General features: G+C 50.8%; 2 protein-coding genes across 6 annotated transcripts in view; one reads left to right on the top strand and one right to left on the bottom strand.

The window, feature by feature from the left end:
• The first annotated feature begins 176 nt into the window (after positions 1–176).
• On the top strand, positions 177–20,688 carry GBX1 (gastrulation brain homeobox 1). Of its 2 annotated transcripts, XR_009610268.2 has the most exons (3): positions 177–1,206; positions 17,611–18,306; positions 19,569–20,688. XR_009610268.2 is itself a non-coding variant. In XM_060633429.2 (2 exons), the coding sequence occupies exons 1-2, from the start codon at positions 675–677 to the stop codon at positions 18,162–18,164; spliced, it is 1,086 nt and encodes a 361-aa protein (XP_060489412.1). In that variant the 5' UTR covers positions 177–674; the 3' UTR covers positions 18,165–18,929. The 2 variants fall into 2 exon arrangements, 1 of the variants encoding a protein (XP_060489412.1); XM_060633429.2 differs by lacking the exon at positions 19,569–20,688 and having other exon boundaries at positions 17,611–18,929.
• Positions 20,689–21,510: 822 nt separating this feature from the next.
• The window catches only part of AGAP3 (ArfGAP with GTPase domain, ankyrin repeat and PH domain 3), a 55,265-nt gene continuing 51,143 nt past the window's right edge, over positions 21,511–25,632 (bottom strand). For all 4 annotated transcript variants that reach the window (XM_078437505.2, XM_078437508.2, XM_060633425.3 and 1 more), the window contains 5 exons: positions 23,840–23,994; positions 23,658–23,748; positions 23,289–23,511; positions 22,359–22,614; positions 21,511–22,217 (listed from right to left, as the gene is read on the bottom strand). In XM_078437505.2, coding sequence (XP_078293631.1) covers positions 22,011–22,217; positions 22,359–22,614; positions 23,289–23,511; positions 23,658–23,748; positions 23,840–23,994 — 932 coding nt within the window. In that variant the 3' untranslated portion in view covers positions 21,511–22,010. The remainder of the gene's footprint in view (positions 22,218–22,358; positions 22,615–23,288; positions 23,512–23,657; positions 23,749–23,839; positions 23,995–25,632) is intronic.

The raw sequence follows: 25,632 nt of genomic DNA, 5'->3' as shown, positions 1-25,632 counted from the left end.
TTGCTCTTGGGGCGGCCCGGGAGGCGCTCCGGAGACTGGCCCAGGGTCCTGCGGCGGGCGGCGGCCGGGGCCTGGGGCTTTGTGGTCCGGCCCCGCCGCCCCCCCCCCCGCCCCTCGCGGTGTGCCCTCCTTGCCGGGCGTCCCTCACCGCGTCCACGCCCAGGCCGGGCGGGCTGGGGGTGGGGGGGGGGGGCGGGTTGGGTGGAGGGAGGGGCACCGACCCAGCAGCTGCCGCCGCCTTCTCGTCGGCCGCAAACTTTCACAAAGCGGCGTGTCCGGCCTCATCAATCTCCATTAATAATAGTTGGTTGGGCCGCGGGGGGCGGGCGGGGTCCCGGGCCGGCCGGCCGGGCCGCTGGGAACGGGCTCTGCGGAGGGAGCGGAGCCGGGCGCGGCGGCGGCGGGCGGAGGGAGGAAGTGAAGCGTAATTTGAGGAAGATGGATGAGTCCGGAGGGCGACACCCCCAGCCCGCCCGCTCGCCCGCCCCCTCCCTCCTTATGAGAGCGAGGGAGCGCGGCGCCGGAGCCACACTGCGCCGAGCCCGCGCCCCGCCGCCACCTCGGCCCGGGAGCCTGGGAGCGAGCCCTGCGTGTCCGCGCGGGGCGCCCGAGCCGCGGGGCGCACGGCGGCGCCCGGAGGGGAGCGCCCCGGGGCGGCCGTAGCTCCGGGCACGATGCAGAGAGCCGGAGGCGGGGGTGCCCCCGGGGGCAGCGGCGGGGGCAGCGGCGGGGGCCCGGGCACTGCCTTCTCCATTGACTCCCTGATCGGGCCACCGCCGCCTCGCTCCGGCCACTTGCTCTACACCGGCTATCCCATGTTCATGCCCTACCGGCCGCTGGTGCTGCCGCAGGCGCTGGCCCCTGCGCCGCTGCCTGCCGGCCTCCCGCCTCTCGCCCCACTAGCCTCCTTTGCCGGCCGCCTTACCAACACGTTCTGCGCGGGACTGGGCCAGGCCGTGCCCTCGATGGTGGCGCTGACCACCGCGCTGCCCAGCTTCGCGGAGCCGCCCGACGCCTTCTACGGGCCCCAGGAGCTCGCCGCCGCCGCCGCCGCCGCCACTGCCGCCCGAAACAACCCCGAGCCGGGTGGCCGACGCCCCGAGGGTGGGCTGGAAGCCGAGGAGCTGATGCCCGCCCGGGAGAAAGTGGCAGAGCCCCCACCGCCCCCGCCTCCGCACTTCTCAGAGACTTTCCCAAGTCTGCCGGGTAAGTGCTGGGGCCCGACCAGGGCGCCGGGCGGGAGGCTCGTTCACTTGGAAATCCCAGACAGCAGCCGGCTCAGAATCTCAGCACCTGCCCGGAGCCCTGGAATCCCAGACCCCCAGATGCTGGGTTCTGCAGAACCACCTCCAGTTCTGTTCCAAACACGGCACCTCTAGAGCCCAGAACCGCTGCCCTGCTCTGTCTTCCAGAGTGCCTGAAGCCTCACCAAAGACTTCCCAGTACTCCCTTCCAAATTAGTGCCTTTTCTCCCAGCACTCTACTCCTCACGCCTTGGCTCCCATGTCTCTTTTTAAGAATCCCTTCATTTTTCTTCTCCGCAGAGGATAGAGAAGCTGCAACTGTGGGATTCCTGGGGACACTAGCAAGACCCCAGGGTGAGGGTACATTGGGACAGCTGTCAGTTCAGTAAGGGGAAGGCGATTCTGGCTTCTGTGTTGACCCCAAATGGGCTCTGTGATTGCAGGGGCAAAGGGAGAGTCTTAAAGCAGTGGTGACCACTTTGGTGACCCGGTTTAGCCTTAGTAGTAGAGGTCACTTCTGAATTGGCAGATTTAGAGATAAGCCTTGAAGAACTGAGTAACGGGCCTAGCACCTGCTTGACCAGTACTGACTGGGAGGTCAAGAGAGAGGCTAAAGGCTGGGCTGGGTTGGGTGTGGCACAAATGCCTGGAGTCAAGAATCTAGCTAAGATTCTGGAACCAGTGAGATTCAGCTAAGAGATAATTCAGGAACCCTGGATCCTCCATGGGAAGATGCCCTCTCAACGGAGGCAGGGCGTATTAAGCTGAACCCGGTTTAGAATGAAACTACTCTGAGCCCTCCTGACCTCCCTGGTCAGTCCTTAACCCCTAGAAGCCAGTAAAGCTTTCCCCTATCCAGGGGCAAATCCAGGTGTGAGGAGACCCAAAGCTTATATGATTTAGTGGACTCTATTTAAGAAAAAGAGGGGCTGCATGCAGGTGTGGGGTTCCTGAAGCTTAAACTTCTTTAGCATGAGGATGGATCCGCCTATGCTTAACCATTCATCACATCAGCTTGGCGGGAGAAAGTGACCTCAGGAGGCCTGGAGGCTGACTCTAGCAGAGGCAAGAAGGAGATCCAAGAGTCCTTTTGTCCTTTGCCAGGAGAAGACAATTCCCGGTGATAGGTTTCTAGGCTCTTCCTTGAAATGGTCCAAAGGTCTCGTCATCCTTCCAGACTCCAAGCGCTGCTACAGGGCTTGTCTTCCTCTTCTTTTCCCCTTGAGCCCTGGGCATTTTGGCTTTGGGGATCCAGTTGTTGTTTTTGTACCTGGTTGGGCCGGTGGGGGGGGGGGTGCGGTGTCCAGTGGCTGAAGTCTGAGCAGCATCTTCTAAGGAGGATCAAAAGGAAATGATAGAGCAGCACTTGGATGGTGGGAGGAAATGTCCACAAAATTAAAGGGCCCAGAGGGGAGGGGAAAAGTAGCTGGCAGGACGCCATTCGGAAGAAGAATGAATCAGGAGGATTTTCAGAATAGGATAGTCCTAAGGTAGAAAGGAGCAAGGCAGGCCATCAGAGGGATGGCTTTGGGGGCAGTAGGAGCTGGAAGAATAAGCAGATACCTGAGGAAGAGGTGAGCTGAGGGGGAGGAGAAAGGGAGGCAGCCCGGGGAAGGGGAACTGAGGGAGGAACCTGCCTAAGCCCTGGGAAGACTCGTCCTACTCTTTCAGGTCCCCTCGGTTATTTTCACCCATTTATGGAATGGAGGCTCTTTTCTGAAGCAGATAGAATATTTGCTGTAAAAGCAGACAGTGAGTGAGGAAATGAGAGGAGTACGCAGAGGAAAAGAACTGAAAAGAAATATTGAGGAAAGAGGAATAGAGGAAAGGAAGGACCAACAAATGTGTTGTGTCCCCAGATTATCCAAAGGGAAAAGAGACAGAAGAGGTCTGTCTGTTGGAAGAGATAGTTACAAGGGATTTCTAGCCTGGGCTGTAAGAATACTGAACAGAGTCTCTGGACCAGAAGTGTAGTGTGTGTGTGTGTGTGTGTGTGTGTGTGTGTGTGTGTGTGTATGAGAAAGAGTTCTGTTTTGAGAGGTTTGGGAGCAAACTAAATAAATGTTCTAGTAGGAAATGGGGAAAAGTGTCAACACCAGGAGTAATTTTTTAAAAAGGTTTTTCAATATTGGGAGTGATGGTAAACTGGAATTTATACGTAGAGAATGATCAAGGAGAGATCATCATCTGAGGAAAATGTTGGAAGCAATAAAAAGACACTTGTTCTTTGAGTAAAGACAATTTTTTGGGGGGGGGGAGGGGCGCCTGGGTGGCTCAGTCGGTTGAGTGTCCGACTTCGGCCCAGGTCATGATCCCATGGTTGGTGGGTTCGAGCCCCGTGTCAGGCTCTGTGCTGACAGCTCAGGGCCTGGAGCCTGTTTCGGATTCTGTGTCTCCCTCTCTCTGCCCCTCCCCAGCTCTTGCTCACACTCTGTCTCTGTCAAAAATAAATAAACTTAAAAAAAATTTTTTCTAATAAAAAAGACTTTTTTTTTTTTTTTTTTTTGGCTAAGAATGATGAGAAGGAGACCCTACAGAGGAAGAATTCAGAGAGGTGCTAGAGTGAAGGTAATCAGTCATATTGGGAAGAGGTACACATAAAGGGTTTATAGTGGGGCTTGTGGGGCAGAGCAGTAAGGAGAGATTTCAGAGGATAGAGACTGAGATCTTTATCTGTGACTGCCACCTCCTATCACTCACCAGTCCACTCACATCCCCCTGGCCAGCCCTCATTTTTCTCCTTAAGTAGTTGAGAAAAGAAAAGGAGATTCCAGAAATGTTAAACGTAGAATCAGTGTGGAGAGTGAGGACACATGGCCCTTGCTGAAAATGGGAAAACGGATATTTGGGGAATTGTATTAGAATATTTAGTGTGAAATAAGAGAGTTTTTGCTTGAACAGTGGGATTGAAACCTCAACATTAGAAGAGTTTTGGAGAAAGAATGCTGTCTTTAAAATGAGAGAGGAGGAATTGCTCTCCTAGTGTGAATGGGTAACATTGCTCTGAAATTAATTTCCATTTGTTTAGCATTTTACAGTTACTAGCCCTGTTAAGTGAAATTATAGTGAAGGTAGGCCAGTTTGGAGAATGATGAGTGAAGTTCTTTTTCTTGGGAATTACTTTTTTTTTTTTTTTTTTTTGTAAATTTTGCTTCAAGAGAGACACCACCTTACTACAATTGATGATGAAGAAAACAGAACTTTATTACGATTTGCGTGCAGGGGTAGAAGCTCTATTAGCAGGCAAAAAAAAAAAAAAAAAAAAAAAAAACCACAACACGGTGTTCAGAAATAATGGGTAGAAAAGGTATTGAGAATGGTAGATTAAAAATAATTCTGGGTTTAGAGTGTGGGCAACAGTGAGGATAATTGGGGGAAGGTATCTTGGTGGAAGTGCTAAAAGGAGAGAATTTGGATTCCTGGAGAAGATTTAAAAGTATGAATCCACAGAAGAGCCCAGAATAGCAAGCCATTTATATAATTAAAAAATAATTAGCCATATTAAAAAGGTAGAAATAAACAGATGAAATTAATTGTAATAACATATTTCATCAAACCCAATATGTCTGATACTACTTCAGCATTAATCGATATAAAAATATTTAGTGAGATATTTTATATCCTCTTTCCATATTGCCTTCAGTCTCCAGTGTGTATGTTATACTCCCAGCACGTCTCAGTTCCATCAGCCGTGTTTCAAGTGGTCAGTAGCCTCATGTGGGCAGTGGTGACTTTTAATCAACATAACTGATCTAAAAGTCGTAAGAACAGAGTCATGTGAAAGTGATGGGGGCAAGGAGCTTTGAATTGGGGTGGATAGTGAAGTCTTCTCTGTGTTAGGAATAACGCAGAAAAGAGAGTAGCAAACTCTACGTAAGTAAACCGTCAAAGGAGAAAAGGGAGTGGGTTGGGCAGCGGTGATCCTGTTGTATGTGAAGGTGCATGTGAGCTCTGACCGAGAGTAGGTCCCAGCTGACTTGCAGACGTGGTGCAAATACGCGTCACAGAAACGATGGGGGAAGGTGATGCTGTGTGCCGGGGGAATGATGGAAAGAGCTGTCCGTTGGTAGAAACACAGAAGAAAACTTTAAATTGGGGGTGCTTACAGCAATGATTCAGGGAGAAAGGAATTGGATTGCTTGAAAACAGACTTAAGAAGTGAGGGATGGCAGAGAGTCCATATATAATCATTGGATGGATGATAAACATATAGTGAGAGATTCCCATGGAAGATAATGCCAGTATGGAGCATGGTGAAGAGAAGAAAACATTTGAGAAGAAAACACTGAGATGATACAGGAAGAAGAATATGCTGGGGCCAACTGGGAGATGACAGTGTAGTGAACGTTATTTTTAAAAACTAAATTAAAAATTTGCTGATTTCTGAATAGAGATTGGCAATAATGACAGAAACCATACAAGGAGACTAGGGAAACTTTCTAGGAGCATGATATTTGAGGGCTGATTGCTATGAGCTAAGCACCCAATTGTAGCTAGAGAACATTTTAGGTGACCATCAATTTTTGAATAGGTGCCCATTATGACTGTCAAGATGTATTTACTCATGAGAGAAAAACAGGAAATGATAATGTGATATGGAATCAGAGACTTCTGTTACAATTAGGAGGGAAATTTTTCTTGGAAGCAATGGAGACGCATGTTTTCCTAGAAATGTTGAGCACACAGAGTGTTTGCTCCGCTGACATTTATAGAAAGGCAAGTGTTGCATTAACTTAATGTGATCGAAGGGTCATTTATTTAGGAGTCATGACACATGCACTCAGGTCTCAGCTTCGTCACTTATTAGTTGTGCAGCTTTGGCAAGTTGCTCCCTTCAATTCAGGGAACATTTATTGTGTGTTTATTATGGGCTTAGTATATTCAGGACACTATGGGAGAGTCAAGTCTTATAACTTCTCTAGGCTTAAGTTTCCTCATCTGAAACATAAAAGTTTTGATTTAGATTATTTAAAAAAATTTTTTTTAATCATTTATTTCTGAGACAGACAGAGCATGAGTGGGGGAGGGGCAGAGAGAGGGGAGACACGGAATAGGAAGCAGGCTCCAGGCTCCGTGCTGCCAGCACAGAGCCTGACGCGGGGCTCGAACTCACGGACCGTGAGACCATGACCTGAGCCGAAGTCGGACGCTCAACCAACTGAGCCACACAGGCGCCCCCAGGTTAGTTTTAATGTCTCTGTCAATTCCATAGAATAAAAGCTTGTTTTTCTAGCTCCAGTGCGTTTCATGGGCCCCTTGTAAAGGGATCTGTTAATTATTAGTAGGGGAAAAATTACATCTTTATTTTTACTTTATTCCTAACTAAAAGTTGGCATTTTCTTTAATTACGAGTGTAGGCCAGAAACGATAGTAGTTTCAGCAGTCACTGAGATTTTTGTCATCAATAGAAATTACAGATGCTTTCTTATAAGTTTATATAGTCTTTGGAGGCATCTTGTTCAAAGAATTAACAAGCGTATATGATTATAACACAAATGCATTTTTAAATATCTGAAAACTGCATTTTTATATAGTTGGCTTCTCATGTAATCCTATGTGTTTTATGTTATACACCTAAAAATTATTCTGAGAAGGGATTCACAGGTTGTATCAGACTGCCAAGGAGTTCATGGCACAAACAGTGTTAAGAACCCCTAGTTGGGGGACAGAGATCTTAGAAATGACAAGAGGAAAATTGTATCCGGAGGATTAGAATGGGATCTTGAGGTGCCTTATACCGTTGTGAAAGTAACACTTGGGAGGGTTGGAATAGAGAAGGGGGATCTCTGCGGTGGCATATGTAAATACGGAGATATATATTTAGATGATTAGGAGGGTAATTCTTATACTCAGAATGATGGGCATAAATAGTCTATACTGGGAATAATGGGAGCGAGGAAGTAATTGGAATAATGAAGGGGAAATATTTTAATTGGAAAGGAGGAACATGACATGATGAACGAAGTGCTTTGCATTGAGAGTAATGTCACGATGGGAAGCTATAGGCAAGAATTTTGCCTTGAAAGTAATGAGGAAAGAAGGAGCTTTGCCTCAACCGAAGCTGGGAATTGGGAAAGGGAAACGAGCATGATGGAGCAGATGTGCAACAAGAGAAACTTAAGGAGGACTGATGGCAGGGAAAGGGGTTGGTGGGAGAGGATTTTTATCTAGAGGGAATAGGAAAATGCCCCACGCTGGGGTAGGAGAGAAGAAACCCCGAACCAATGGAAAGCATGGCACTGTCTGTGCAGGTGGTGGTGCTCATGGCTACGGTGGTAGTGATGATGAGGCAAGAGGTCTGGATGTGGGAGTGATGGAGAAAAGGCTTGGGTTTTTCGTTGGCAATACGGTCGTGCTGGGAGAAAGTTGTCAGCTTAGAAACACCGATGTGTTAATTGGGAGAAAGAGTGTGGGGAGAAGAGATGCTTGAATTTGGTGTGATGGAACAGCGGACTTACACAAGTTGAACTGAGTTGTGGTAGCAAGAGGCAACACGGGACTACAACTAGTTGTGAAGCAATGTCTTCATCCCCTTCCCATTGTGGAAGGGAAAGGAATAACCTTCAAGTGATGACATGAGAAATCTGTATTAGAAGCAAGGGGGCTGCAGGGACTCAGAGAGACTAGGGTTATGAGGAGGGAAGAGGACTGTGTGAAAAATGAGCATGGGAGAAGCAGAAAAAAATGCTTCTGAACCGGGGGTGAGGGGAGATGGATTTCTTGCTGGATTACGGAGGAAATGGAATTACAATGGAAGCAATGGAGAAAATGGAAGTCTGTACTGGGAGCAACGGGAAGAGAAGCATAGTGCAGAAGTGTACTAGAAGGAGGGAGGGAGACGAAATTATCCTGAGAGTGAAGGTAAGAAGCACTTTGTGCTGAATGTGGTGACAGCCCTTCTACACGTTATGCGTAGATACTAGAAACGTGTGACTGAGGGATCCCGGCCAAGTCACACCCGTCTATGTCTTAACTTCCTCATCAGTACCATTAGGGGTTTGAGTCAGATGATCTCCAAGGTCACTTCCGGCTCTACAATCATTTTGTCTGTAAGGATACCTTCATTAATTAATTGTTTCCTTTGGGGGGAAAAAGGCATCCTGAGCAAAGGGGTTGGGGGAAATTCTGTACCTCTCAGTGCTGAATTGTCGTGGCCACTGAAAAGGAGGCAGGCTGGGATATGTACATCTTGAGGCGAAGTCGGGGCTGGGCTTGACGATAGTGGAGGTCTTGTCTTCTGGGATTGGGGAGGTGTTATCAGAGCTATGGCTGTGTACGGTTGTCAGAGAGAGAAACGTCTGATGAAGGTGAGTGATCTTATCAAGGCCAAAAAAATTTGGGATGGGAGCCCCTGGGTGGCTTAGTCGGTTAAGCATCTGAGTCTTGATTTCGGCTCAGACCACGATCTCACGATTGTGAGACCAAGCATCTGGCTCTGTGCTGGGTTTGGAGCCCGCTTAAGATTCTCTCTCTTCCTCTGTCCCTTCCCCGTTCTTGTTCTCATTCTCTCACGCTCTCTCTCCCCCTTCCTCCTTCCCTCTCTAAATAAGTTAATAAATACACAGCAACAACAACAAAACTTTAAAAAATTGGGGATCAGTTGTGCCTGACTTTACCTGGTGAGGAAGGAAGGAGTGCCCGTGAGGGAGTGAGAAAAAGAGAAGCCGTGTGGTGGAGCCCGTTCCTGGCCTTCTCCGTTACGTCTTCATCTGGTACAGTATTTGTGATAGGGTGCCACGGCAACCCAGTGTTCACAAAGAGATGTGGTGCTGCACGGCGGGACGAGCATGGGCTTTGGATACAGATCTCGGTGCTACCCTTTCTTCGCGAGACAGATATTAACAGCAGCATACTCAGTCACAGTTTCCTCACCAGCAAAACGGGGCAACGATACTTACCTCACAGAGTTAAGGATTAGGTGAGAAGATGTTGTTCGGCATCCTCAAGTAATAGGTGTGCAAGAAATTCCTGGTGTCGTCCGTGTACTGGAAACGGATGGGGAGCCTACCTGGGAATTAAGTTGTGGAAGACTTCTTTACTAGAATCGCATAGGATAGGTGACACCCTTTGTGCTGATAGGGAGAAATAAGTCTGGAAGTAATGCTAGAAATAGCACTGTATCCTGAGAAGTGAATGCCGGGAGAGAACCAAGGTATGCAGCTGATGAGGGTAGATGTCCCATTTTTTCCTTTGGCTCTTTCCCCCTCCTTTGATTTCTCTGTCTCACATTTCGGCATTCTCTGTAGAAGCCAAGACTACCCAACACCTTCCTTCCGTGTCCCACCGGAGCCTGTTCTTTTCTTTACATTGTGTGTATATTAAAAAACACCTCTCCTTCTTTCCTCACCCGAATTCCTATTCCCTCATATGTCTGATCTCGCCTTGACGTTAAGAGCAAAGCTATTGGATTAAAGTAATTCACACTCAGATGGATTAAGGAGATTTTTTAAAGTCCAGATGAATTTCAAACTGGTGGAATATTAGGTGGCGTTATTATGAATAATTTCAGGTAATGCGGAAACACTGTTTTGGATGGGATTGCTGTGGAGTGAGGCGGAGAGGCTTACCTTCCCCGGAATCATGCAATTATTGTCACTTGCAGTTACAGCACGGGGTGCGGTCAGAGCTCTTTGGGTTGCAGGTGACAGTAGCTCAACTCTAAGCTAAAATGGGCATTTATGGATTCACGCGGTTCTAAGTATAGGAGTTGAGTGGATCCGAAAATGCAAACAGTGTCTGTTAGATCTTTTTTTTTCCTTTCACTTGGCTGAAGGAAAGAGGCTTTGCCACACTCCATCTTTAAGAGAGGTGAGAAAGGGCACAAGCATAAGCAGCTCTAAATTTTTACAATCCTAGCTTGAGACCCCAGTGGATTCTAACACACACACAATTCTAGAGTGACTGATTCACTGGAGTCCAGTCTCCTGGCAGATGGGAGAGATGGGATGTTAGGATTGGTCAGATCCAGGCCACGTGCTGCACGGCCGTGAAGGCGGGGAAATGCGATGGACAGGCCACCGTACTGGGTAGTTGATGAAAAGCAGTGCCCAAAGGGAGGGAGGGACGGGTGCTGAGCAGACAAAAATAAATCCCAAGCAGATGTCTACCTCAACCCAAAAGAAAGAATCTACCTTAACTCCCTTCCAGTACTAGGGAGGAAAGCCTTCTCCCTGGCTCAATAAATACTCCTAAGAGTGAGGGAAGAGACAGGGAGAGCGGAGCGCTGAAGAGAGCTCTGTAATGAATGAGGTGGAGAGATGGGCACGGTAGAAGAATGTCTATTCCTCAGTGAGGCTGAGTCCTGTACAAGAAAGAGCTGTACTTGAGGGATGATGGAGATATTTGTAAACTAGAAGCTAGAAAAAGAAATGGATAGTAAAACAAAACTGTTTCCATAATTTGGCGATATTATTTTTTAAATGAAAAAATACAGGGGTGCCTGGGTGGCTTAGTTGGTTAAGCGGCTGACTTCGGCTTGGGTCATGATCTTATAGCTCGTGGGTTCAAGCCCCGCCCCACATCGGGCCCTGTGCTGACAGCTCGGAGCCTGGAGCCTGCTTTGGATTCTGTGTCTCCCTCTCTCTCTACCCCTCCCCTGCTCGTGCTCTGTCTCTCTGTCTCTCTCTCAAAAGTAAACAAACATTTAAAAAATTTTTTAATGAAAGAATACATTTCTAAATAAAAGGGATGCTGACTGGTAAGATTACATCATACAAACAATAAGGACAGAAAAAATGGATCTGGTAGGAATTTTGTCTTGGGGAATGATGGGAGAAATAGCCTATTAAGGACAAAGGTGAAATTTGGTAAGTGAGGCCTCTCTTATGGCAAGTGTAAAAGCCTTCTCTGAGCATGGTAAGGGAAGATATTAATGATGAGGCTGGAGCTCTGGAGTGATAAGTGAAAGGAATGAGATCTAACTAAAACCAGGTTTGGTGGGAAGGTTATCTGATGAGGCGTCTGGGCATTTACTTCAAGTGCGAAGGGAAAAGAAGATATTTTACCGGAAAGGATAGAAGGAGCATTGGTTGGAGATTTAGGAGACCAAGGTTCTAGACATTAATCTATCTCTAGCCGCGTGACTTAGGAAAATCATTTAATCTTTCTGAAACTCCGTGTTTCCACCTGAAACAAGGTTGCCAAACCTTCCATTAGTGCTACTAATAGGTCTACCCTATTTCAGCGAGTTGCTTAAAGGTAAATAGTAAGCGTGGAGATGTTTTGGAACATCAACGTTTACAAGGGTGCCCTTGGCAATGACAGTGTTGATATGCCATGAGAGGAACTCTGAGCTTGGAGTGGTGGGGAAATTGCCCTGAGCTCGTCATGAAGGTGGGAGGGGTCCTGGACGGCAGTGGTGTAGAGAAAACTCTCAAGTCAGTTTGGAGTAAGGAGTGCTGAAGGGTCGTGGGAGAGTGGAGAGACAGAAAGTAAAAATGAATTTTCCTTATTGCACCAAAAGTGATAGGAAGGGGTGGTAGCATGAAAGGGGATGAGTGGAAAATAAATTGAAAGTGAGCTAATTGCCGTAAATGACGAGAGGAAGTACTGTCTCCACAAAGAACAGAGAAATAATTCCGTGCTGGACATCGTGATGAAGATTTGGAAACGAGAATGGTGGCAAACATACCTCTTTTTTTGAGGGGTGACCTGAGTTTCTTTCTACCTTTTGACCTCACGCAAAATTGTTTCTGTATTCAGGAAGCTGAGTGGTTGACTCGGGGGGAGACTTACTACCCTGACAGTAGTTCAGGGTGTGCGAGGGTAGTTGTTTTGAAAGCAGAGGGAAGTCGGAACTGAGTATCATGAGAGAGAGACTTCTCTTCAGTGAATAATAAAGGCTGTTGAGTTTATAGAAGGCGAAACCGAACAGGATGGACGGGGGACAGCACGGGGGCTCTGTGAGCTCCCACAGCTGGGGTCTAAAGTGGTTTTCCACTCCTTGGGTGGTTGTCTGCACCACAACCCAGGCCCGGCCCACCCTTCTTGGTGACCACAGCTCTAGATGGTGCAAGTCTGGTGCTGTTTCTTTTTTCTCCTGGAGAGTATCTACCGGGGGTTCTTTGGCCCTTGACTTCTTCCCCAGCCTGACCAGACCCGCTCATAAGATGGGCTTTTCTGTACCCCTGGCGCCCTCTTGGAAGGAAGGCCCCACGCAGATGTGTCCCCGGAGCCTGAATACCGCTCTCCGGAGTGGGAAGTATGCTCTCGGCACGGACTTGACAAGTAATTGTGGCATAAACCTTCTGATTTCTGGTTCTTAGGATAATCACATCCACCATGAGAATTCGTAAGAACTCTAGATATTTCCTCGTAACTGATCTGCCCCACACTCATAGGATAGACACCACACTTCTTTCTGATCCTAGGCTTACACGTAAGGAGTAAGCTGAAAACTCAGCATACTCTTACGTCACCAATAACATCACTTTCATACGCAAAGAACAGAACCTTTCTGTTTGGCCTAGCTACGTACATAGTCAAATTGTTTCCAATTAAAACTTTTTTCTTCTGAAATTATTCTCATCAGAATCATTATTTCCCATGTAAAATTTGCAGTGAGGTCTTACGGATCAAGTTTTTTGTTCATATCAACCGGTTATAGCATCTGCGATTAGTAATTTGCTTTTATGGACATTATATCTACCGAGCCCAATTATTCTAAATCAAATTTTGCAATTAGCAATTTTATTAAAAAGATTTGCTTCTGTCAGTTTTTAGTCAATAACACGTTTTTCTACGTGCAGTTTGTTTTATTTTGTTTGATTATATTTACCATTAATATTCATTACAAATCAGATAAAATAAAATAGCTTGCATTTATTTTGTAGCTCATCCATTAGAAAAGAGTAAGCTGTTTCAGGATCACTATATTGTTTTGTTTTTGACAGAGTGTGCACGTGCACACCAGGTGGGGAGGGGCAGAGAGCGAGCAAGAGAACCTTAAGCAGGCCCCATGCTCACGTGCAGCGTGGAGCCCCAGTCCCACAGCTACGAAATCATGACCTGAGCAGAACTCACGAAGCGGATGCCACCTGGGTGTCGCAGGATTGGTACATTGTTAAGGGTTGGTCTCCCTTTTTGCCTCACTCAATTCTTTTCAATGTGTCTCCTTCACTTTGGGCAGTGATTCTCGAAGTGCTTTTAGTGGAGCAAAGAACATGTGGCAGGGTGAGAATGCTTTGTTTTGCTCTAAATGCAGCAATGTTTGGGGGGAGAAAGGCAGGGGTGTGGTTTTTGTAAGCTTTTTGCTCTTCCCCCCCCTATTTTCTACCCCTCCTTTCAACTTTCCAGCCCTTTGACTTTCTCCGATTCATCATTTCATTCTCCTGCCACTACATCTACCCCACTTCTCTCTTGTCCCAGTCCTCTTTCTGCCTTCTTTGGCCTTACCTTTTCGTTCTCACTTCTCAGTGTTATTCACTGCCCTAGACCTTCTCCTTTGAGAGTCAAGCTGTATTTCCCCCTCCCGTGGCTTTCTCCTATTGCCCCGCCCCCACCTGCCTCCAAGAGTTCCTTATCAGAGCCCTCGATGTCATGATTATAAAGGCTCAGAGAGAAACTCTGGCCCCTGTCACTCGGCATCCCACCGGGATCGAGTAACCAAGAGAGGTTGTGAACCTGTGCCCCATGTATGGCTTTAAAAGCAGCACTGAGGGAGGCCTGCTTATGTGGGCTTGGTTTTATGGAATCTGTCTGAAGACAGAGGGATAGATGATATGATCTCAGGGGGGCCCTGCCAGATCAAGGAAGCTGGGAGCCTCGTCTCAATCACCATCAGTTTAGATTTATGGGACGCCCCCTGGGTGCTTGGAGCTGTGCTAAATGATTTCACCCTTCAGGCCCTGAAATCCAGTTTCTGCCTTTTTAGCAGCTGTTTAAAATATTGTAGTGTTGGGCTGCGTTTTTACAAGCTTTTATTCTTTTTATTATTTACTACAAACCATGTTTTAAAAATTGCAAGTTCAAGGATTTAGTAATGATGTACGTTTACTTCATCTTCATGTATTTGGTAATGATGTATATAGTAATGAGGGGTTTCCCCTCCTTTCTTTTAGCATAAGACCCTATAGATTCCCACTGCATATGGATTTCTCTCCAGCCAATGTGAGATCAGAGGGCATACTGAAAAGTGGATAGAATCATACTCATGGAGAGGATGTCTTCTGGGGACTGGATGGGGTGGAGTTGTGGGGAATATTTTAGGAGAGGGTTGGGAAAGGAAGAACAGAGATAGAAGTGGGAGAGAGAGGGGCGCCTGGGTGGCTCAGTCGGTTAAGCGTCCAATTTCAGCTCAGGTCATGATCTCGTGGTTCATGAGTCCGAACCCCGTGTCGGGCTCTGTGCTGACAGCTCAGAGCCTGGAGCCTTCTTCAGATTCTGTGTCTCCTTCTGTCTCTCTGCCCCTCCCCTCCTCAAGCTCTGTGTCTCTCAAAAAGAAATATTAAACAATAAATAAATAAATAAATAAATAAATAAATAAATAGAAGTGGGAGAGAGGGAGGAAGGGAGAAAGTGCTGGGAATAGGTTTTTATTTAGTCAACAAATATTTATTAGGTGCCTACTCTGTGCAGTTGATTTCCTAGATGCTGAAGATACAGCAGTGAAAAAAATGTATTAAAAATCCCTACCTTCATGAAGCTTATATTCTAATAGGAAAAGACAGTCAATAAAATAAATAAAATTGGTGACATGTACTATAGCAACAAATAAAGCAGAAAAGGGAGATAGGAATACTGGGAGTTGTTTGTTTGTTTGTTTGTTTGTTTAGGGAGTTTTCATTTTTAAAAGATGATCAGGGAACATCTCCTTGGTAAAGCAAGGACTTGAAGGAGTCAGGAAATGAGCCAGCGCAAAAATCTAGATGAAGAGCCTAGTATTCCGAACAGAAGAATAAGTTGGCGGAGGGGGAGGGCAGGGCAGGCAGAAGCAGGGAAACCAGTTTGGAGAAAAGGTCGATGTACTGGGCAAGACATGATGCTGACTTGGATTAGTGGTCGAAGAGGAGGTGGTGAGAAGGGCAGGCTCTGGGATCGGGCATGGGTTGTGAGAGAGAGAGGAGTGAAGGATTGATCTGAACCACAAGGAGGACGGAACTACCATTAACCAAGCCGGGAAATACATGGGTGCAGATGGTGAAGAGCTGGTTTGGGGGAGAGGTCAGGAGTTCAGTTTGGGACATGTTAAGTTTGGGGTGCGTGGAAACGGAAAGGAGTGTGAGGAGGAACCATTGGCGACGCGAAGGAGGAAGCCAAGGATGTGACGTTGCAGAAAACAAAACGTACTTGGCCAGGAAGGAGGGACCGGAGAAAGTGTGGACCGAGAGGGGAGGACGTGAGGAGGGATATCGAGACACCACGTGGAGCGGGTGCTGAGAAGCTCAGACCAGCTGCCAAAGAGAATAGAGCATCCTTGCTAATGAAAAGCAACAAACAGGAGGAACATGGGAAGGCTGGGTGAGCCTAAAGTAGGGTGTGCCACACGGGTTTTGAAGTCAGATAGAATGAAGCACGAAAGGAAGAAAAGGCAGGGCCTGGGGATAAAAATGCCCTTGAGATGCGCAGCAGCTGACTGTGACGGTGGTGGGTAATCTGGAGGTGGGCTGACAATTCTGGCCTCTAAGGGGAGTGTAAACATGGTTCTCAAGGAAAAGAAACAGGCGTAGATTGATTGCGTCAGGGAAGGGAAAGGACAACCCCGGGGATGGGGAAGGGGAAAGTTACTGGGCTGGTCCTGGAGACGCTGAGAAGTTCCTTCTGGAGCACAGGCAGGTGGGGAGGTGTGCTGGCAGGTGTTCTAGCCCCGTAGGCATGTGCACACACGTTTCCCCTTTAAAGCATTTCACTGCTCCCTGAAGTTATTTTACTTCGGGCCGTATTTTCCACCTCAGATCTTCTGCGTGTCCGTGTGATGCGTGGTGGTTATAGATAGATGCAGTCCGGCACCTACAGAATCCTGCCCTCTTCACACATCAACCGGATGGTAAAAAGCTGACTATTCAGTTTACTCTTGTTCTCTTTCCTATTGGTTGGCTTTCTTTTGAGTTTTTGTTTCACTGCTTGTTGGCCCTTTGGGCAGCAAACAAGGCAGTTTTACAACTCAACTACTGAAAATATTTGTAACGCGTTCTTTGCAGTTCTGACAAAACAGTGGGCAGGATTAAAACCAATGATTAAGTATTAGAATTACACACGGATTTGAAATGCTTCATATGGCTGATTACAAATAATCAGTAATCTACTAAATGAGCCAAAATTTATTTTACCATTTTCCTATCTGTATTTTCCCTTGTTGCACTTCTCTTTTTTCGTCTCCTCCCGTATTCCCTCCAGTTCCTCCAGCTGACGTCAAGCTCGGGGGCCTCAGGATTCTGAACTTGAGCAGAAAGCAGCTGTTTATGCTGCTCAAGCATCCTTGGTTGGGAAAGAGGGAAGGTGGGAAAGAGAAGATATCATTTTATAATTAAGGAGTAGGGGAAGGGTGAAAAGGGGACTAAGAGGGCTAAGCGATTGGAAGAAAAATCTGGCCACAGATAAGGTGGCCCTGGGAGGGCTCCCCATTCTGGGCTGGATGATCTGGTCAAGAATTAGAAGTAGGGGTAAGGAAACCTCTTTGGGGTAAGGAAATCCTTTGATAATATTTCTTGGGCCCAGATTTGGGGATCGGTGGGGATGGAGAATCAGATGACCCTTAGGTTTCCGTCTGGAAGTGAGATTCTAAGATTCTAGATCTAGGGAAGAGGGAAGGTAGGGAGACAGAACAGAGTTTAGCACTGGGGTGGGTGAGGATTCCTAGGAGAGTAACAAAGGCCAGCAGCGTGATGTCCCCCCTCTATCCTGCAGAAGCGCATCCTTCTACACGGCTTCCTCCTGCCCATAGTAACGGAAAGGCTCCTAGGCCGGGTCCCACACTGCTTCATTCTGGGACCTGAGGCTGTGCAGTCTGGATCTGGAGGGGTGGTGAAGGAGTGGAAAGTGCTTGGTCTGGGTTTGGAGAAAGCTGGGAAGGTAGTGGGTAGGGAGAAAGAGGTGGGGGGGGGGCGGGTGGTTAAAGTTGGGTCACAGTCCTGGGAATGACATTCCTTTGATATATGCACTTACTGCCTCCCCCCACTTTGCTGTAGTGAAATCTGTGCTGGTTAATAGCTCTCTTTCCATCTCTTTGTCTTCCCTGAACCTCTTCCCCACCCCGTGTCCTGGATGTGCCGTCCTTGTCTCCCCTCCTCCCCATCTCCCCCCTTCCATGTCTCGTGCCCTCCTGCCGTCATCCTGTCCGTGCCCGGCCCTGGTTCCATGTGCCTCCTCCAACCTGTCTGCCTTTTCCTTGCCTGCTCCTTCCCCATCCGTTGGTTTTCGCTCCCCACAGCAGAGGGGAAGGTGTACAGCTCAGATGAGGAGAAGCTGGAGGCACCAGCAGGAGACCCGGCAGGCAGCGAACAGGAGGAGGAGGGCTCAGGCGGTGACAGCGAGGACGACGGTTTCCTGGACAGTTCTGCGGGGGGCCCCGGGGCTCTCCTGGGACCTAAACCGAAGCTAAAGGGAAGTCTGGGGACTGGAGCTGAGGAGGGGGCACCAGTGGCAGCTGGAGTGACAGCTCCTGGGGGCAAAAGCCGACGGCGCCGCACGGCATTTACCAGTGAGCAGCTTTTGGAATTGGAGAAGGAGTTCCACTGCAAGAAATACCTGAGCTTGACAGAGCGTTCCCAGATCGCCCACGCCCTCAAGCTCAGTGAGGTGCAGGTCAAGATCTGGTTTCAGAATCGGCGGGCCAAGTGGAAGCGCATCAAAGCTGGCAACGTGAGCAGCCGTTCCGGGGAGCCCGTGAGAAACCCCAAGATTGTTGTCCCCATACCTGTGCATGTCAACAGGTTTGCTGTACGGAGCCAGCACCAACAAATGGAACAGGGCGCCCGGCCCTGAAGGGGCTCCCAAGGATCCTGGAAGGCAGCTGATCTGTCCCCGAGCCTGCTCTGAGACTGGGTTAGGGTTCTGCGGACCAGCGGGGCTGCTGCTACGATGCTGCCCTGGGAGAGGGCTCCGTCGGCAACTAACTTAGCGCTAGGTACGCTCTCCTGGCAACCTGAGACCTGGGCCCCTGGCCCTGAGCCTATTCCAGGGATCCTCAGACCGGGGGCTTCAGAGCTAACGGGGCTTGAGTCCTCATCACTGCGGAGCTGTTGTCGGGGGGAGACGGACTCCTGGGGAGGGGGTGGGTTCTCACCCACCAAGGGCCTGAAAGCTTCCCCCTAATGCCCTGGGATTACTTCTCACAGGGGTGGAGAGAATCCAGGGTGATGCCTAGCCAAGCTGATCACAGCTCCTTATTTATTTTCTGTAAAGTTTGTATATATAGAGCTATCTGCCTCTGTCTGTCTGTCTGTCTGCACCCCTGAGAGAGACTGGGAAAGTTCGATGTTCCGTCATCATTAGCCAGAGTTCAGTTCCCTCTTACTGCCTTGTGGGCGCGGTCTGGCCTGTCTGTAGCGCAAGGGCACGCAAAGAAACAGAATGAAACTGTCACCGGCCTCCTTAGAAAACCTTCGGCTCGCACCATCTCCCCCCATGTAAACTACCTTCACTTCTGTCCTTCCCCGTCCCGGTACCTCCCGCAGTCCGCACCTAGGCCTCACGTTCCCAGCACAACACTTCTTTTCTCTTTACCCATTAAACAGGCAAGCTTCTTCATCTCTGCTTTCTTCTCTTGGGAAGAGCTGGCAGACTTGAGAACAGAAGGTCCACTCCCTTCTGCGTTACGAGGGGAAATGAGTACTTGACCCTAGTTTATTTAGCTGGCGTACGGCCAGGCCCCAACTAGGTAGACGCTGGCAGTCCCGTCAGTGACTAGGCAGGGCAGTTTGGGGGGTGCACCGTTACCATCCGCGAGCTCATTACTTTTTCCGGGCAGAGGACGCAGCAGCTTAGTCCATCCCTGCCGCCCTTTGGTATTTCAGATGTGAGGGCCCGGAGCACGACTCCTTTCTGGTCCTCTGTCCGTACTGCGGCAACTGGTGTCTCCTCCTCCCCATCGCGTGTTTTACCAAGGTTGGGGTACCAAATCCTCTTCTGTTATGAAACGACATTGGTTGAGAGGCCCCCCTGCAAAACGGATGAGGCAGGAAGGAATGATAGTTCTGGACGTGTGTACTATAGGAGAAGCTACAGAGATAGGACCTGGGAGCTTGGGGGTTGGCATTCTAAGAGCTAGTTAGGGGGACCAAGTAAACGTGAGGGTGAGAGACTTCAGGGGCACTTGCAAGAAACCGGGTATCCTGTGAGCGAAAGAAGACAAACTAAAGCTATTTGCCATTTCCCCCACCTTCACAGAAGGGCTACTATCCTGTACCAACTGTGGAGCGGGGCTGCACAGACACGCCTGCACAGACATTGGGGAAAGAGGATTATTACAGAAACCAGCTGAAGTTGGGATCATGGTAAGCGGGGCTTCTTGGGAAGAAACCTGACCTGCACTGATCTGGGAGGACAGCTAGGGGAGAGAACAGAGCCGCCGAGAAGAAAAACGGGCAGAGCGAGGAGTGAGGCTAGGACGCTCAGAAGGTTAAGGTCAGGGAGGGAAATACAAGCTCAAATACCTGGCTGGCCCCCTCAGCTTCCTTAGAAAACTGCTGCTACTTCTGATTCCTAGGACGGCAGACCAACCAGTATTCACTCAAACATCTACTGAACGCCTCGTATGATGAAGACAGGCTTTCCTTGGCAGTTCCTTTCTCCTAGCTGGTTTTGGCAACCAAACAGCAAGCCGGGGCTGTGACCGGTTATTCGCAACAGGGTCACGGTTCCCCAGCTCGGATGCAGGGGTCCAGGCTGCAATTTGGCTAAAATCCAGCAAGGCTTGAAAGTTAGGTTAAAAAAAGTAGTCCGGACCAGCCCCATTCCTGATCGAGATTGAGGCTGTCTCTGCCCACGAAGGGAACCTATGAGATTAGATGCTTTTTAGGGGCCAGGCCAGGCAGTGGTTGAGGATCACAGGAGCTATTGTCACTTTGGCTGTCGGGAATTCATGTCCACAGGTCTAGGGCTAGAGCAGACGTTCTCTGGTGTTGTGCCTGAGGGAAGGAGGCTCGGGGGGAAACCAAGGCCCTGATTTGCCATTTTTTTCTGGATTTACTATGAAGCCTCCTAAACTATACTGGACAGTACTCAGCCAGTTAAGCAGCTTGTTTTCCTTAGGGAAAATAAGAAAGTTGATTATTGCTAGTATGTTTCTGAGCCCAGGAGCCCCTTCTTATACATACCAAAGGCCCTATTTCTGTTCTACCCTGATCTTTGCCTAAGGCTCTTATCAGCCTTGCAAAAGGGCTGCGGACCAAGAAAATACAATCTGGTTTATTCTCTGAACAGCATTTACTTAGCATTTGCTTAGTTATCTACCTGCACTTAGGTGGGTTCCCATCAGAGTGCCAGCCCCCACCCCACCCCACCCCCCCACCCCCCACCCCCCGCTGTGTACACTCATTAAGTGTTGGAGAAAGACGGGGCCACCAGCAAAGCGGTTGTAGGGATAGGAAAACGGGCTCCTTGGAGAGCAGGGACCTTAACTTTGCAAGTTTTCATCCTTCAAGAATAGGTATAGAGGGGTTTCCCTCAGGTCTTTCTAGGATGAGGGATAGAGGGAGAAACAGGAACTCAGGATTCTGCCCCCAGCTTGGCAGGATGTTGGTGGGAATCCAGGTGGTGGTTCTGCCATCAGTGACCTACCTCCTCGCCTCTCCTCAAAAGCAAAGCCGAGGCCTGAGTCCCGGCGGCAGTGCTGCCCTAGTAAAGTCCAGCCACTTGCCCTTGTGGCTTCCTCAGAACTCTTCTCCTGCGCCTTGAGCGTCTCCCCGTAGGTCTGGCTGTGTGAGCGACTTCCCAGACTCTTAGGAAAGAGGACGACGCTTCTGTCCTCCTTCTGGGTGCACTTTGGCCAGCACCAGGTGTGGCATGAGGTTACTGGAGACCAGCCGGAAAACCTTTCCGAGGGTAGGGGTGGGGTATGTGAGGAGGGGAAGCAGCAGAAAGCTTCCAGTGGGAAGCACAAAGCTCCGTACCTCCTTTCGGGGTTCGAAGCCAGTGCTACCCACAAACTCAACTACGCTGCTGGCAGGAAAGGGCCAAAGGAAACGCATGTAGTGGCCTGAGCAGAGACCTCAGGGCCTCAGGCCAACCGAGAGAGGAGGAAGTCCCAGAGTACAGACCGAAGATAGCACCAAGAAGTAGGGCTGAAGGGCCTTTCTGGAAGGGCAGAGACATAAAAGGGGAAAACAAGGCCACACACGGTCTGGTTTACTGGCTCATCACACACACCAGATATGTACACAAACATAAATACTCCAATGTACAAATTTACACAGACTCACAGATCACCCCCTCGTCTCTTTCATCCAGCACCCCCCAACCTGTGCCCTATCCGTCCAGGCTCCGTTTTAGGATGAAGGCTTGCAGGGGGCTGGCAGGAGAAGGTAGGAATCCGGAGGAGGGAGAGGTCCTGCTCCCCTCTCCTCACAGGTACCTCCAAAGGGTCCTGTCCCTTTTCAGTGGCACCGTGGGGTAGAGGGCTAAAATACCTCCACTCCCCCTCTGCTGCAGCTCAAATCCCAGATGTCTCCTCTGGTCCCTCGGTCTTTCTCATGTGGCTCTTCTTCTGTTTGACTCCTCCTCATTTCCTCTCCTTCTTCCTTTCTCTGTCTTGGCTCCCCCCAGTGCGTGTAGGGAGGAGGGGCCCCAGGCCATGGAGTCCCTCTGGCCCCTGGGCCCTCTTCCTGGGCCTTACAGAAGGCTGGGACTTCGGTGCAGCTCAGCAGAGGTGTTGGCGCCATTGGCAGGCTCTCTGCTGGGGGTAGGCGCTAAGCCACAGCCCTCCCCAGGGCAGCCATGCTGGATCAAGATGTCCGCGCACTCCTGGCTGCCGGCCCGACGGGCGTAGGCCAGTGGAGTCAGGCCCCGGGCGTCCCGGCTCCTCACGTCCACCCCATACTGCAGAAGGAAGCACATGTTCACAGTTGGCACGACGTGGCAAGGAAGGTGTGGGTTCTTGGGGGCAGAACGGAGAGGAGGTTGGCCAGAGGAGCCTTCGAGGGTGGCCCTGGCAAGGCGAGGAGGGCGCCCACAACTCACCCAGATGAGCAGCTGTGTGAAGACGACGTTGGCCATGGCGCTGGAGAGATGGAGAGCCGTCCGCCCATCCCCATCGCCGTAGGTCTCGTTCACCTCCTCCTTGGACCCGTGGGCCAGAAGCATCACCAGCAGCCGCAGGTCGTCCTCCACCACGGCCCGGAGCAGCTGCTGTCCCAGCGGCACGTCCGAGCTCGGCAGCGGGGCCAGGAAGAGCTTCTGTTCGTACTTGGCCCGTATCCAGCGCTCCTTCTCCTCTCTGCAACCACAGGTCCATCGAGGCATGAGCCAACGGGCGGGGGCTGGGGAGGGTGGTCGGGAAATGGCAGGAGCACCCCGAAGGGGGAATCGGCAGAAACAAGGCATAGGACGGGGCAGTGGAGAGACAAACCTAAGGAACGGACGGCACAGAGTGGGTAATGCGAAGGGTGTGGAAGAGGCTGAAAGGGAGGAACACTGAAGAGAGGCCCCTCGGGGGCAGCAGGGATGTAGGGGGCTGAGAGGGCAGGAAGATTCCAGGCAGGGCTCCCGTGGTAGCTTATCTGGACCTGCTGGAACAAAGGGGGTGGGGGGCCTACACTAGGGGCCCGTGCGCTATCCTATCTCCCACCCATTCTCCCCATCTCAGAGCTCAGGCTAGGGCCTTCACGCCACAGAGCGATAGGGCCCTGCGCATGCGCCTCCTGCTGGCCCCTGACCTGCTGATAAGGCTCAGAAAGGGCCTCTTGTTGTGAGGAGCCTGAGTGACAGGCGGGGAGGGGGAGGGGCACCCCAAGGGGCCAACTGCCGAGCAGAGCAACAGCCAGTTTTAACCCTTGGAGCACGGCTGCAGCTACTCAGCACCATCCCGATCTTCCCCATACCTGGGCACCACCGTCCCTTCCCTTTCTGGCCAGCCGCAGGGCCCCCCTCCCCCCCCCTTCATCCACTCACCGGCAGGCGTCGGGCCCAGGCTTCGCATAGCCATCCAGGGCCCCCTCCCAGACACTGTTGGCCAGGGCATTGCCCATGGCGGTCATGACAGCCAGCAGCTCAGGCGGCCAGTCATCGAGGTCAAGGGAGCGGACGCGGGACAGGTGAGCCCCCAGATGTCGATGGGTCCCTGAGCACTCAATGCACATCAGGGCACCCAGGTTCAAGCTGGCCCAGTCTGGATCTAGGCGAGGAGAGGAAGCAGCATGAAGTCCACGGGCACCCAGCGTGAGACCGCCAGGGAGGTCCCCTCCGGTGGCCCGCTGGAAGGCTCTCGTCAGGCTTTCCCAAAGCCACCCCGACCCCAGCCCCGCCGGCCTCCACACTCACTGGGGGCGTCGCAGTCAATACAGAAGCTGTTGCCGCGAACGGTGCGAACGGCCTGCACGGCCAGGGCCGCGTTGTGGTTCCCCACGCGAGTCTGCACAGCGGGAGAGACCGGGGGTGGGCCGGGGGGGCGGTCAGTCACCAGGCCACCTTGGGTCCCACCCCAACCGGGCCTCCGTGCCAACCTTGTCCTTGGCGCTGCGGCAGCCCTGCAGGCTGGCAAGGATCTGGGCCTGCACGCTCTGCACCCACAGCTCCCGCTCCTCCGCTGTCGAGGCCTCGAAGTGCCACGTCTGCCCGGTGAGGGACACCAGCACAAACTCGAAGGACTCCTCCGCCTCTGTGGGGACAGGGATATTTGCCACCATCAGGGAGGGCGCCCCGCTGCCACACCTCCATCCGCTCTCCTGCCTGCCTGGCTCTCGTCCTCTTCCCCCCACCCCAGCCTCCGAGGCCAAGCCCACGAGTGCGGAGCAGCCCTCAGACCCCTCTTCCTGACCACCTGTGGCGCCTCGGTAAAGACAGGGTGCAAGGTCTTCGCGTCCCTGGCTGGCACTGCCAGGAATGGGCCTGGAGTTCGGAGCAGGGTGCCTCCCGGAGCAGAGCGGGGTGTTTGGAGAAGGATGCGACGGGTGCTAGGAGGCGACGCTGGGAGAGGGTGGGGGAAGGCGGGTGCGGGCACCATCCGTACATGTCAGCTGCAGCCGCCTCATTTTGCAGCTCATTAAACCCAATATTCCTGACGGCGTCAGCGTGGGGCTCCTGGGAGCCGGGCCCCTCCCCCGCTATCCTGGCAGAGAGAGGCAGGAAGGACAAGTGGATGGGGAGAGGAGGCGAGGTTGTCCCCACAAACTGGGATGTGTGAGCGGAAAGGGACCTGAGGACAGACAGCCGTGGTGCCCCGCGCGGTAGGCCGGACCGCGACCCCAAGCGACGTGGTGAAGCTGTTCCAAGCTCTGCTCCTCTCGGCCAGCAGAAGACAGCGACACAAATCTCATTCCCAGCGGTCACCACCCTAAGCGTGAACGATTCCTAACAAGCGCCGAGACTGAATGTGTCCTGGGGGCTGGAGAGACAACTCAGATACCTGTGGGGAGGCCCAAGGCCGGAGTTCAGGTTCTGCCCCGGGGCAGCCTCTCGCCTCAGTGACACACAGTCCCTGGACGTCTTCCTGCTGGGCTCCTGCTCTAAGGGCACCTCCAACAGAAACTGCCTCCTAGAAAAAGAACGCTGGTACCCTTCCTTCCCCAGGCTCCACCATTCCACCTCACCTTGCTCTCAGTACAGCCTCTGAACTGCACAAACTCGGCCCTTTGTGGGGCTCAGTTCCCGGGTACCTGGGTCCCCTGCCACGCGTGCTAAGCGTCACTACACCACGGTAGGCTGGGAAGGGCGGCCCTTTCCCCTAGAGGTGATCTCCATCCACACCCCTATCCCTGACAGTCGGAGCGGAAATGAGCCACTACGCATCGAGAAGTTCAACTTCTCTGGGAGCAAAGAGACTTCAACCACTGAGAGAGGAACACTTTGAAGATACTTTGGGAGAAAATCAGAGGAGTGCCATGATCAACGCCAAATTATGAGAAAGGCCCCGTGGAAAACACTCGAGGAGCTGCAGTTCCTTAGCTTAAAGACGACTAAGGAGAGACCTCGCCAGCTAAGACACACGTATCCAGCACCAGTCATGTGCCCAGCACTCAGGAAACTCAACGGGTGATACAAGAGACACAGAAAGCATAGGCCCTGCCCACGAGTCTTGGAAGGGCTATTGGAGTAGCCGCCTGCTGTCTTTTACCTTCTACAGGGAATAAAAGAGAAGCTCACGTTTTAGTAGAAAGGGTTTAAATTAGGCAGAAGAAAGCGCTTTTCTAAGATTCTGGGTCTAGATTACCAAAAGAAGTTGTGGAACTATGGTTATTGCTAATTATTATTACAAAATGCTTACTCTAAAAATGTTAAGAATGGTGTTGCTTTTAGG

This window comes from Panthera onca, chromosome A2, assembly GCF_046562875.1.
Source record: "Panthera onca isolate mPanOnc1 chromosome A2, mPanOnc1 haplotype 2, whole genome shotgun sequence".
NCBI classification, from domain to species: Eukaryota; Metazoa; Chordata; class Mammalia; order Carnivora; family Felidae; genus Panthera; species Panthera onca.
Note: the sequence above shows the minus strand (reverse complement) of the source record. Positions and strands in the feature narration are given on the sequence as shown.

What these genes read in the sequence shown, in the direction of transcription:
- GBX1 (XM_060633429.2), top strand. Translation starts at nt 675, where the DNA reads ATGCAGAGAGCCGGAGGCGGGGGTGCCCCCGGGGGCAGCGGCGGGGGC. An exon ending in GACTTTCCCAAGTCTGCCGG is followed by an intron (nt 1,207 to 17,610) that starts GTAAGTGCTGGG and finishes CGCTCCCCACAG; the next exon opens with CAGAGGGGAAGGTGTACAGC.